Here is a 12,502-nt window from a genome sequence, read left to right as displayed (position 1 = left end):
AGTTCCTTAGACATATCGTTAACCATGAGGGGATTTTGGTTGATCCGGCCAAGATCGAGGTGGTTATGCATTGGGAGGTTCCGAAATCTCCCTCAGATATCAGGAGATTTTTGGGATTGGTAGGGTACTACCAGAGATTCATACAAGATTTCTTCAAGATTGCGGTACCCCTCACTCGTCCGAGGATGAAGGGGTGGATTTCCGGTGGGGCCCTGAGCAGTAGTGTGCATTTGGGACTCCATGCTAGAGACTTTACGAGGCTCCAATCCTGACTCTTTCGGAAGGAGTTGAGGATTTTGTGGTATTCTATGACACATATATCACCGGAATGGGAGCGGTACTCATGCAGAGAGGGCAGGTGATAGCATATGCTTCGTGACAGTTGAAGTCGTATGAGACGAGATATCCTGCATGGCTGATAAAGCCACAAACACCCAAAACTCTCATTTTTAATCTCAAAATGCTCATATCTCATGCATGGGTTGGTTCAAACGTCCAAGTCTCGATTTTTATGACGCTACGCTCCTAAAGACACTCAAAGGAGTTGCTCATAATCTCTGGAGCTCATTTTCTCATAAAGCATGCAACTTTGGGACCAAAACCCTAAAATGGTCTAACATGATGCACAAAACAAAATAGTGAGAAAACTTTGAGCTTTATACCTCCAAATGAAGCTCCCAACACATATATGCTCAGATCTATAACCTGGACTCCCCTCCTTCTTCTTCAAAGCTCCTTCTTCACTCCAAGAACACACAATAGCACTTAAATGCTCTCAAATGGACCTACGCAAGCTTAAGAACGAGGATTAGGGTTTGAGAGGGTTGATTGTCTGAGGATGGTGGTCAGGAACGAGGCCATTTTATTCTTTATATATGGACACCCCCTCATTTAGGGTTTTCACTCTGTGCCTAGTACGCCCAGCGTACTAGGTGGCTCTGCTTAAAAGTCACGCACATGAGTACGCTAAGCGTCCTCACACGTACGCTCAGCGTACTCAGCTGCCACCTTTCTCAAATAAGGGACTTATCTTGACAAAACTTCAAATTTCCATAGATGCCTCGATCTAACTCTGTTTCCAATGAACCTCATATCCACGGAAAGGTGACGAGAAGCCCTACACTTCTAGCAACTTGTCGCAGCCTCGAGGCTTCCTCATACTTGGGTTGCAGCCCACGAACCCTAATCACGAACAATCTGAAACAAGATGTTACATACATTTGAGCCCAAGGGCAAGGGCAAGGCTTGATGGCGCGGCGTGTACTATCTCAGACATTTTCTTATGGGACACTCTGATGATTTGAAATAAAATTGTACTTAATATGAATTTTGAAAACAATTATATTTGGGATTTCATGGTTTGTGGACAGTGTTTTGGTTAATCAAAATAAATTTCTTTTGAAAATTGGGTCGTTACAAACCAAACATTCTTACGGAAATATCTTGAAGGAAAGTAAAATTACCATTTAGACTATCGAAATATATTTCTTACTTGTTGTGCCTTGGGCTTTTCAACAATATTACCATAAAGTCAATAAAAACCAAGTAAATACTCAATTCTATAATGTAATGGTCCAGAATATACCATGCTTGATCTAAAATTTACAGTTGACAGCAAACCATATAACTAAAAAATTATGATTTTATTTACTGTTGTCTTGAAATAGCCCTAGGTTCTATTAATTTTAACGATACATGTTTATTATATGAAGTAATGAAAAAAGGGCCCAAATTAGAATCATAGGTTGTGAAGGGGTGCTTTAAGCTCTAAAATTCCAAGAGTTAGTTAAGAAAGAAAAAAATAAAGATAAATTTCGACAGAGGGTAATTTCATTTGTTACCAATAATACTCACTAGATTGATCCAAATGCATGCTAGCCTCCTCTAGGGTTTTATTTGAATCAAATTACCTTGAATTTGTTTATATTTCTGAAAATTACCTGCGGCGATGAGTAGTGGTAGTGATGGTCGAGATAGTGGTGGTGGCGATGATGTTAATTTTCCTTCCATATCTTCCATAATCTACATTACCTGTCTCGTCTCTTCCACTCTGAGCACCACATAGACACAAAGACACGAAGCAAAGAGCAGCGGAGAAAGCAAACCTGGGTGGGGAAGGCGAGTAGTGGTGGCAGCGATAAAGAAAGGCTAGTACGGGTGTGACCCTGTCGACTGTGAGTGTGTGTGAAAGAAATGAAGAAGAATTATTTTTCTTCCATAAAAATTGGGATCTTACGTATAAAGAGAAATATTATTGACTATAAATAGAAACTCTATCAATGAACTCTTTCAAAATTCAAATTTATGATCAATTGTTGATTTATAGGGGATTGTTTGCAAGCTAGAACAAAATAAGGATCAAGGAATGAGCGGGAAGTAGAGAGAATGCTTCACTAAGGAGATGTCAAGTGGCAAAATAAAAGTGTAAAAAGGTATCATGTGAAATGTATAGAAGTCTTTTATCATAATAGTAGAGTAGATTGTCCGAAGAATAAATACAGATAACAAAAATAACGGGTTTCAAAAGGTTGCATGTAGTTTTGAAGACATCAAATTATCTTGAACCGATAAGTCAACCCCAACTTGACCAAAGTAGGCCCCAACTCAACTCATGACAAAACGAAACCGACAAGTCAGCATTAGTCAAATCCACCCGTTGTATGCTAGTTGTATGCTAATCCGTAACTTCTCAAGGTGTTTTTTGACTGTACTTGTACTTTGGAATTTCAATTAGGTTGCACGGGCTCCCTGTACTTTGGAATTCCAATTAGGTTGCACGGGCTCCCTTAAACCATGTCACACTGTTAGATTTATATCATATCACACTCTAATCTCTTTGGCACTCCACCAAAGTGATCAAACGACATATCACCAACATCTAATAACTTCTTTTCCCTCCAAACTTGTGTTAATGGTTTTTAATCATTATTTTGGTCGGGATAGATCCTCACTTAATCCACCCATGCTTGATTTCAAGTTACAATCAGATTCAAAGATTTTCGCCAGTAAAGAAGCACATTTAAATCATAAAAAGGAAGAAATAATCATAAATAAATCGTTAAAACATGTAGCTTTTATGAGATGTTAAAATTAAAATTATCATAATTACTATGACAGGGTGTACATCAAGTACGTACGTAGGGAGGAGAATAAATGAAGCTAACAAAGTCATGACATTTATTCTCTTGGATTCATTGCATGAAAAAAAAAAAAAAAAAAAAAAAAAAAAGTTATATCATGTTATTTTACTGATATGATACAACATATTGACATTTGATTGCAATAATGATGAAAGCATCCAACACAAATTTAATTATTAAATTAATGTTTCTCATTAGAGCTTTAAATCAGTACATATTATCTATATATACATACACATGGTGACTGATGCAATCTTTCCCATGATTTACATGGCAGCAATAGAAGGCAACGCCTCCGCCTCCGCCTCCATCTCCGCCTCGGCTCCACCATCTGCCGCCCTATCTACACTCGTCTGCAAAGAGAAATACAACCATAAATCTTTTTTATAGTAAAATTAATTAATAAAATATATATATATATATATATATATATATATATATATATATATATATATATATATATATATATATATATATATATATATATATATATATATAGGATGTTTACCTGTAAATGTTGTGATAGATAATGGGCAAGAGCACCTTGACCATGGAGGATTTTAGCACCACTCCCAACTGCTTCTTCATCAACAACCACAGCATCTATTATATCTTTACCTGTTCTTTCATCAGGAATCTGATGCAATACATTCATAAATTATCATTCCATCATTTTCATTACAAAAAGAAGAAATAATAATAATAATCTTTAGCTACAAACCTCATACATGGCATCCATCAATATGTTTTCCAGTAAGGCCCTCAAACCACGGGCCCCAGTGTTCTTAGTTATTGCTTTTCTTGCAATTAATCTCAAAGCACTTTCTGTATAATGTAGGTTAACCTGCAAAAAATAATAAACAGTTACTAACAAACATTTTTCATTAGTAAATGTGTTTGAGAGATGAAAGAAGACTTACTTGATTCATCTGAAATAACTTCTTGTACTGTTTCCCCAATGCATTCTTTGGCTCAGTTAGCACCTACAAAACAAAACATTAATTATTTATTCATCCACTTTACTTTAACAAAAACAAACACACCTACCAAAAAGTAGTTTGATTAATGCCTACAAAGGTACCTGAACAAGTTGAGGCTCTGTAAGAGCTAACAAATTGACAAGAATTGGAAACCTTCCAACAAATTCAGGTATGAGACCATATGCAATAAGATCACTACTTTCAACCTAACAAACACACAATTCATTCAGACACATACATACATACATACACTTACTTAATGGAAGAAAGAAAAAGGAGTAGGGATTTACAGTCTCCAATAAAGTTGAAGTCACTGAAGCAGATGTAACACCTCCAGTTCTCATGTTAGCACGAACAGGTGCACCAAAACCAATAGAAGAATCTTGGCGTCTGAAAATAAAATCCATTATATATTTATAATATATATGAACACCAAAGAGTAATTAGTAAATGATAGATACCTTTCTGAAATGGTTTTTTCAAGATCTATAAAGGCACCCCCACAAATAAACAGGATGTCTTTAGTATCAATCTGTAACAAATATTCTTACAGATAAGTATCAAAAAATTCATAATTTGGTTTAGTTAATTATAAAGACTAAAGAGATTTATTTTATATTTTTACCTGAATGTTGTCTCCTCTAGGATGCTTCCGTGCACCCTTTTCAGGGACATTGACTATCTGGATAAAGTGTCAACTCTAATAAAATTAACAAAATTTCCTTTTTTTTTTCTGACATAATAAAACTAATAGTATATAATTTGATATAAGGAATAACAAGAACTTACAGTCCCTTCTAGCATCTTTAATAATGCCTGCTGGACACCCTCACCAGAAACATCTCTGCTAATGTTAACACTTTCAGCCTGTGACAACAACAAATTAAGAAACAATATTATAAAATTCAACATTATCATAAGCTTGAAATTGAAAGGTGAAGAAACTAAACCTTCTTTGTAATCTTGTCGACTTCATCTATATACACAATGCCCTGTTGAGCTGCTGCAACATTATAATCAGCAACCTGAAATTAAATGTTATGATCAGATAAAAAATAAAATAAAAAATAAAAAAGTGTTATACAAGTGTAGAAATTGCAGGTATTACTATTAAGGGACATACAGTCAGGAGTTTGTATAAAATGGATTCCACATCTTCTCCAACATAGCCTGCCTGCAAATTGCTAGAAATTTGAGCATCCCAATTCCCAAAGATTATAAAATATTAAAAAACAAAAAATAGAAACATGCCTGGGTGAGTGTAGTAGCATCTGCTATAACAAAAGGAACATTCACTAATCGTGCCAATGTTTTTGCAAGAAGTGTCTTCCCTGTTCTCAAAACCAATCATAAATACTTGCATAAATAACAGAAAGCCATATCCAATGAATCAAATACCATAAAAACAAGAAAATGGTGGAGGATTAGAGAACCAAAACGATTACCTGAACCGGTTGGCCCCATTAGAAGGATATTACTTTTCTCAAGCTCAACTGCATCATCATCATCCATGGCATTCGTCTTGTCATTTCTTGAATGTCCTGCAGCAGGCCTTGAATGAATCAAATACCATAAAAACAAGAAAATGGAATTAGACAGAGGGAGTAAGGTGCTTACTTACGCGAACTGTCAATAGAGATTCTCTTGTAATGATTGTAAACAGCCACCGCAAGTACCTTTTTAGCTCGTTCTTGACCAATCACAAACTTATCAAGCCCTTTACAGATCTCTTTAGGTGTTGGGAAGCTATGCCCCAACGAAGATCCTCCCCAATTCCCATCTCCAGAACCCGACCCGAACCCACCGGTTCTTGTTTCACTCTCATCGCCGCTGGATACCGGAACCATCTTAAAACCCGGCTGAGGAACAATCCCATCCCCGGGAGGCTGCCAAACCTCTGGCGGATCACCGAAACCACCACTACCTTTACCACCGGACAAATTGACTAGTCTCCTTTTATTATTACTCTTGAAAAAACCGTAACCCTTATCGACAAGTTCACCGGAGAGGGAAAACGGTTTGAAAGATTGGTGTTGGTGGTGATGATGAGGGAAATATTCGTCTAATTTGTTTGTTGTAGGTATTGAAGAAGTGACTTGGAAATTGGGTATACGACCACCGTGCATACGGTGAGTTGAAATAAAGTATCTGAATTGTGAGACTGATGATAAAGAAGATGTGGCTTTGGATGACTTCGATCTCAGAGCAGCAACAGCAGCCATGGCTGTTGACGAAAGCCTGTAAACCGGAAAAGTGATTGGATTTTGAAGGAAATTTATCGGTGTTTTGGGAATTCTTCAAGAAATGGGTATATGAGAAAATACATCAAATGTCTAAAACGATTTAACAAAGATCTGTATGGGTCGTTGTCGGATTCAAGATACAAACAGAGTGATGTCGCTTTTACTTCGTTTTTTGTTCAAATAAACTTTAGATCTTTGTAGAAATAGCAAGAAAGGGTATATGTTGGTTCACCAACACAAAAAAAAGGTATAATTTTCTGATAATATTTAAATAACCTAATAAATTAAGGGCCCTTTAAATTAATTCTCAAGAGTTTCAAACATGTAAAACAAGTTTATAATGAAAACAAAGCTTAATTAAGAATCACATTCATTATTGTTACTGACTTTTTATTCCTAACCATTGCAAGTTCTAAAAATACAATAATTCTACAAGATGTGGCCAACTCAAATTAAGTAAAAACCAAGAGTTTAATTGGCACTAAACATGCATTAGTGCATTACCAAACAAAACAGGTTCCCAATATACAAACCAAAGTAGTAGACATAAAACAAAATAAATTAAACACTTTTAAGTTGAAATCCTAGGGGTTTAGCTGATCATCTTAAAACCGATTACAACACATAATTGTAGTCAGGAAAACAAATCAACATTTAGAAAATGTTCATTAGAATGTTTACAATGTTTAAAAAATAAATCTATCGTCTTTAAAACCGCCTTCTTTAGTCCAATTTTTGAACCCTTGTGCACGTAGTATCCAAAAAGGTATAAAATGCATGATATTAAGATGCAAAACGCAATACTAAAATCGGAAATAAGCATAATAAAAGATGCATGCATCTAATACTATTTTCATTTGGCCGGAAGTACTTACTTTTAATGGAATTGAGTCGACTAATTATTTAACCATGGAAAAAGGATTTGTTTGTTGGAATAAACATTTCAATCATTCAACTACAAGAAAATAGTTTTTAACAACATCCAGGCCTGCACCATGTTACAAATGAGATTCTGTAATATAAATATTATAATATGTAAAGGATCTTTATGATAGTTTAAAGATAATGTTTTTTATTATCATCATGCAAACCATCAACGATCCTCTGACTTTTTTGATCTTCTAAAACGTGATTCATATGTAACGTTGTATTTTCATATAAATCAGATAAACTTCAAACCTTCTCAAAAAAAAGAAAAAAAAAAAAAAAAACATTTGACAAGATTATCTATCTAAAAGAAACTAATGCTACACTACCTCATAAATTAGAAATACAACATCGATACAGACCATAACTTTCTTGTATATGTTCCATTTTGGACTTTTTTGTTTTTTTTTTTCTAACTACCTTCTCTTGACACGTCAGCTTCCATTGATTCCACACTTTGCTCCAAATTTTCTTTCACTTGCTCTATTGGAGGATCAGTTTGCGATTCAGAACTGTAAAAAAAGTCAATGAAAAAGTCAAGAGATATTTGGTTTTAGACAGAAATTATCAAAGAAACTTTACTTGTTTTTCATCATCAATTTACTGGCTTCATCAATAACAAGACTCGCAGCATACAACCCCATCTTCTTCACCTGCAAAAACATTATAATCAAGATTCAAGACCAGTGTTTTTTAATTGTATCATATCACTAGAAACCCTAATTGATTATGTACCTCAAGTTTATCTTCCTTGGATCTATGTGTTTTTGGAAGTAATCTGAACTCTTCTGTTAAACGTATGCACTCTTGAACATTATCCGGTGACACAAAGTCAAGAGCCACTTTAATGCATGACTGTAGAAAAACACCACCATATGACTGTCTACATTAAGTGCTTAATCCATTAAGTCAAAAAGAAGCAAACCCTAATTAGACTTGAGCATGATCTAACCAACCTGTCTATTTCTAACTTGATGTGGACAACCTGCAGGGATGAAAACAGCTTCACCAAGGTATTGTTCAAATGTCCATGGCTCCACACCTGAAAAAGTTACAATCAAGAATCATCATCATTATTTTTTTAAAGAATTTAATTTATAGGCAATGTCAATCTTCATATTATCTTACCAAATTCTTCCTTGAGCTGTTTCTTGTGCTTTTCATCAAAATAAAAGGTTTGATCATGGAGAGGATGAACAACCTAAAGCATGAATAAAAAGTTCAATTGGATTGGTATATTTATGATGTTTATCACCCGATTTTGTTTTATACTATACTCACAGAGCTCACAGGAGCATTGTTAATGCCACGAAATTCTTTTTGATGTTTGGTCAAATATTGGGTCAACTTTGGTACATCTTGCCTACGAAAAATATCCCATAAAGCACCACCATATTCAATATTACAACCACCAATACCATCATCAGTTTCTTGAAAATCTTGGCTGCTTCCATTCACATTTTGGTCAATGCTTGGATCTCTGACCACAAAACCCTTGCTTTCATCAACATCTTCTTCTTCTTCTTTTTCTTTTTTAATGCACAAAGAATCACCATTACATGAATCTGTTGGTGGAGGTTCTGTTTTAAGTGGACTCATACTTGACACGGGACCCGTATCTTCAGCTTTGTATTCCTTTCGCTTTTCATCAATTTTTTTAAGCTCTTTGGAAGAAACTTTTACTTTAGTTGTGTGTAATAATATATTTACCTGATCCAAAAACAACAGATTCATTTCATGAAAACCAACAACTGAATTGATATATAATTTTTTTTTTTTTTTTTAAAAAAAATCACAAATTATGTTACTTACAGCATCAGAAATGTCACAGTGTAGTTTTGTAACCGAATCGCCTCTACCGAGTTCTTCCGGAAACCCGTAAGCAATATAAGATTTAGGACCCAAATCCGGCCTTCTAGAACCATCCGGAAGCTTTGTAGCAAGATTTAAAAGACCAGATCTCGGATGTGTATAATCACTAAATGGAAGCATTGCAATAAATTCCTCACAATGCCTTGGTAAACACTCATCAAATGAATTTGTTGGTGGCCAATCTTTAAGCTTCAACATCTCTGGCCATTCATTTCCATGCCTACGCCCCTCTACATACCCTCTAAAAAACTGATTCAAATGAATCTCAACCTACCAAAAACATTGTTTATAAGTTACTTCAAACATTTGTTTATAAGTTACTTAAAAGATACGAATATGGATATAAAAGTTACCTCATTCCAGTCCAAACAGTCGATAGCTTTGACACATTGATTTTCCTCTTTTAACCTTTTTTTAGCATTCCTAAAAGCCCGCATCATCACCCTTGGTTCCCAGCTAAGTCCACATGTCTTTTTCAGGACATTTTTAACCACAACGGGTTCCCCTCTTCTCCAATGCATTTGAAAATGTTCAAAATCTTTGTCTTCTAAGTCAATAGCATCAGGGCAATACAGTAAATTGTTGTCATTACTACTACCCTCCCTAGAAGCCGATTTCCTTACACCATGTCCATGATGATGATGATTTTCCACATTACAACTTGAACAGTTTTCTCCAGTTTCGATATCAGCCAACTGGAAATTGACGGTTAAGCCCTCGGCCTTCTCAACGAGTTCCTGAACCCAATTGGCTTCAAAAACTCGTCTTAACTGTAACATTCCATTCCCACAGCCTCCACGGGCTTTTGGGGGGCAAGGGACAGAACCGTCATTTTCTGCTTTCCAAGCAGGGAAGTCTAACGAGTTGATAAAAGTGTGTGCTTTAAAGTCAGCTTTCCAACCGAAAAACTGTCCTTTTGAATCTGTACCCTGAAGCTGTGAATTCTCAATGAATTGCTGAAATGATGACTCAGCTTCACTTCCGCCAGGCTGGATTCCATCTCTAAGCTCACGACAACAGTTGAGACAAATATCATAGGAGCAATCTGGACTTGGACAGCTTCTATGGAAGTTCACAATCGATGTGTTGCAGTTGTCACAGTAGACTCTGTCATCTTCATCAAATGAAGCTTTGGGTACTTGTTCTTCTGTTAATTCAACACCCAGTATGCTAGCCTCCATTAAAAGCTCGGATCTTTGTTCTTCTGTAATATGTTTTAAGAGAGGTAGAGTTTTCTTGAGCAGGTAAAGCGATCTTTGCAATCTGATGTCTTCATTGGCTTCTTCATGACTAGCCTGATATATCATCAAACAGTTGGTGGGCATGAGAGAATGTGAGTGAGTCAAACAAAACATTTAGAAAAATGAATTGATGGAAGGAAGTATAAAGTATTTACCTTTATGATTACATTTGCTTGAAGACATGCTCTGCAATTGCAATTCCCTCGACAATATGGACATGCATCCTTGACTTCTTCTTTTGTTCTCTCTGGATACCAACTTACAATGCAGTTATAGCAGTAATGTTTTCGTTTGCAGTTTGAACAAAAGATGACGTTTTTTAAGTTCCTCAAGCACTGATGACACTTCAAATTCAAATTACCCTCGCACCCATCAATAGACTTCCTGGGCTTTCGTTTGGGCCTTATTGGGCTACTAGGGTCCACTGCCTTGACGTTTTCAACATCAGAAGAATAAGCCATGATTTCACCTGCTACAATTAACCGTGGTTTCTTCGCTTGTAACTTATTTCTGAAACCTCCACATGAAGAAGAAGGTACTGATTCCATTGGATTGCCATGTTCATCAACATTATTTCGTAAACGTTTTCGGCGCCTCTTCTTCTTGTCCTTTGAACCCTTTGGTCTACCTCGTCCATCAGTCTTGATTTTAATACCAAACTCCATAATTGACATGTCATCATCAACTCCAAGTTTCTTCTTGTTTTTTGAACCCTTTGGTCGACCTACATGCTTGACTTTAACACCATGGTTTTCGGTTTCACCTCCCTCACCTTCGTCTATACTTTTAGAATGGTTGTCATCAAAATTTCCGTTCATAACTGGAATAATATCACCGTTACCAATTTTCTTCTTCTTGTTCTTTGAACCCTTTGGTCGTCCTACACGCTTGATTTTAATACCAACACCATTAGCACCATGTATGAGCTTCCTCCTTTTCTTCTCCTTTGAACCAAAGTCGATCAAAGAAGAAAACTTTCTCTTATTGTGTTTTGAATCAGAAGGTCGACCTTTCTTGTTAAAAAAATCAAAACCAGCACTGGCGCAATGAAGACCAACAACTATCACCCTGTCCTCTGGCCCTGGTCGATCACCCTTCTTTGGCCGGTTCCTCTTTTTTTTAACACCAACCTCATCTTTCATCTCACTGTTAACACCATTTTCTTCACTTACCAATCCCCATTTCTCATCCTCTGCAAGGGTTTTATCCGTTTCAGCTTCCAGAATTGCATTTCCGTCATCGTTTTCGATTACCACAGCAACAGTCATGTCAGCCTGATTTCCTTCTGTAACAATGCCGACAGCTTCTTCGCCAGTGACATTTCTTGAATTATCGTCTTCAATAGCAGCAACCTCTTCCATTTCCATTTATAATTCTAGACGACCCGCAAGAAAAAGCAACTTCGGAAAGAAAACCCCTAATCTCAAAAACCCTAGAATTGCTCCTTCAATTCAATTAGAAACAAGAGAGGGAGAAAAGAAAACACCTTAACATTGAATTGGGTATACGATTCTTGGAATACCAAAAGATGGAATCTTTTAAAGAAATTATCTTTTTCGTTCTTTTGATGAAAATAACAAAGAGGCTAGCAATTCAAATTCAAGAACAAATGGGTGTAGTACGGACTTACGGTGGTAGTGTTAGCATACAAAAACCTAATAAGTGGTTTTCTTATTGATCTTTGAAATGTATGAAAACTAAGATGGATGGATGGTTAGGATTTGATGTAACGTAAAATTCCCAACTTTAATGCCGCTGTTTAGCAATACCAGACCACCAGAAAAAAGATTTATTTCAAAAAGTGAGTGGCATGCACGCGCTGTTCAGTTACGTTTTCCCGCAGTCGACGGCTCGACGGGATTGGGCCATCGCCGGCAGGTGCGAGTGGCAAGTGCGACACTTTTTCATAGGAAAGCCCGAGCTATCACGAAACGTATGTGGGGTGTAGTAGCATCTTGTAAGTTGTAACCCAAGTTCAAATATTGGTCATAACGATTATTCTTAAATATTTAAGTTGATATCGATCTTGTGTAGCTTTTCTAATAAAATTGTAGTGATTTACGGCTAATCACGGATAATCACAACGTATTTTACTCTAT

General features: G+C 36.2%; 2 protein-coding genes across 7 annotated transcripts; both read right to left on the bottom strand.

Annotated features, from left to right (window-relative positions):
- Window positions 1-3,308: 3,308 nt before the first annotated feature.
- Window positions 3,309-6,553, bottom strand: LOC145011278 (CLP protease regulatory subunit CLPX1, mitochondrial-like). Of its 5 annotated transcripts, none has more exons than XM_078969965.1 (14): window positions 5,738-6,553; window positions 5,566-5,672; window positions 5,368-5,451; window positions 5,229-5,290; window positions 5,071-5,145; window positions 4,910-4,987; window positions 4,746-4,802; window positions 4,582-4,652; window positions 4,411-4,510; window positions 4,222-4,326; window positions 4,061-4,123; window positions 3,862-3,984; window positions 3,649-3,777; window positions 3,309-3,493 (listed from the first exon to the last, which is right to left on the bottom strand). In XM_078969965.1, exons 1-14 carry the CDS (start codon window positions 6,340-6,342, stop codon window positions 3,407-3,409), a joined length of 1,746 nt encoding a protein of 581 aa, XP_078826091.1. In that variant the 5' UTR covers window positions 6,343-6,553; the 3' UTR covers window positions 3,309-3,406. The 5 variants fall into 5 exon arrangements, with proteins under 5 accessions (XP_078826091.1, XP_078826092.1, XP_078826093.1 ...); XM_078969966.1 differs by having other exon boundaries at window positions 5,244-5,290; XM_078969967.1 differs by having other exon boundaries at window positions 5,566-5,661; window positions 5,742-6,552.
- A 942-nt stretch (window positions 6,554-7,495) lies between these two features.
- Window positions 7,496-12,270, bottom strand: LOC145008990 (Transcription factor jumonji (jmjC) domain-containing protein). 2 transcript variants are annotated; one of them, XM_078967639.1, is made up of 9 exons: window positions 10,559-12,262; window positions 9,516-10,457; window positions 9,103-9,432; window positions 8,572-9,000; window positions 8,419-8,491; window positions 8,247-8,332; window positions 8,026-8,145; window positions 7,873-7,943; window positions 7,496-7,802 (listed from the first exon to the last, which is right to left on the bottom strand). In XM_078967639.1, the coding sequence occupies exons 1-9, from the start codon at window positions 11,768-11,770 to the stop codon at window positions 7,703-7,705; spliced, it is 3,363 nt and encodes a 1,120-aa protein (XP_078823765.1). In that variant the 5' UTR covers window positions 11,771-12,262; the 3' UTR covers window positions 7,496-7,702. The 2 variants fall into 2 exon arrangements, 1 of the variants encoding a protein (XP_078823765.1); XR_013663708.1 differs by lacking the exon at window positions 7,496-7,802 and having other exon boundaries at window positions 7,923-7,943; window positions 8,026-8,173; window positions 10,559-12,270.
- Window positions 12,271-12,502: the final 232 nt, after the last annotated feature.

Source organism: Lactuca saligna, chromosome 8 (genome assembly GCF_052625555.1).
Source record: "Lactuca saligna cultivar CGN05327 chromosome 8, ASM5262555v1, whole genome shotgun sequence".
In the NCBI taxonomy this organism is placed as follows: domain Eukaryota; kingdom Viridiplantae; phylum Streptophyta; class Magnoliopsida; order Asterales; family Asteraceae; genus Lactuca; species Lactuca saligna.
Note: the sequence above shows the minus strand (reverse complement) of the source record. Positions and strands in the feature narration are given on the sequence as shown.

Bases quoted from the DNA above. Each gene is read 5' to 3' on its own strand.
- LOC145011278 (XM_078969965.1), bottom strand. From the start codon at position 6,342: ATGGCTGCTGTTGCTGCTCTGAGATCGAAGTCATCCAAAGCCACATCT. The intron at 4,124-4,221 runs GTACCTTTGTAG...TTTGTTTTGTAG, and splicing joins CAGAGCCTCAACTTGTTCAG to GTGCTAACTGAGCCAAAGAA. The intron at 3,778-3,861 runs GTTTGTAGCTAA...GTATTGCATCAG, and splicing joins TGATGGATGCCATGTATGAG to ATTCCTGATGAAAGAACAGG.
- LOC145008990 (XM_078967639.1), bottom strand. From the start codon at position 11,770: ATGGAAATGGAAGAGGTTGCTGCTATTGAAGACGATAATTCAAGAAAT. The intron at 10,458-10,558 runs GTAAATACTTTA...ATGATATATCAG, and splicing joins AAGCAAATGTAATCATAAAG to GCTAGTCATGAAGAAGCCAA. The intron at 7,944-8,025 runs GTACATAATCAA...ATGTTTTTGCAG, and splicing joins CCAAGGAAGATAAACTTGAG to GTGAAGAAGATGGGGTTGTA.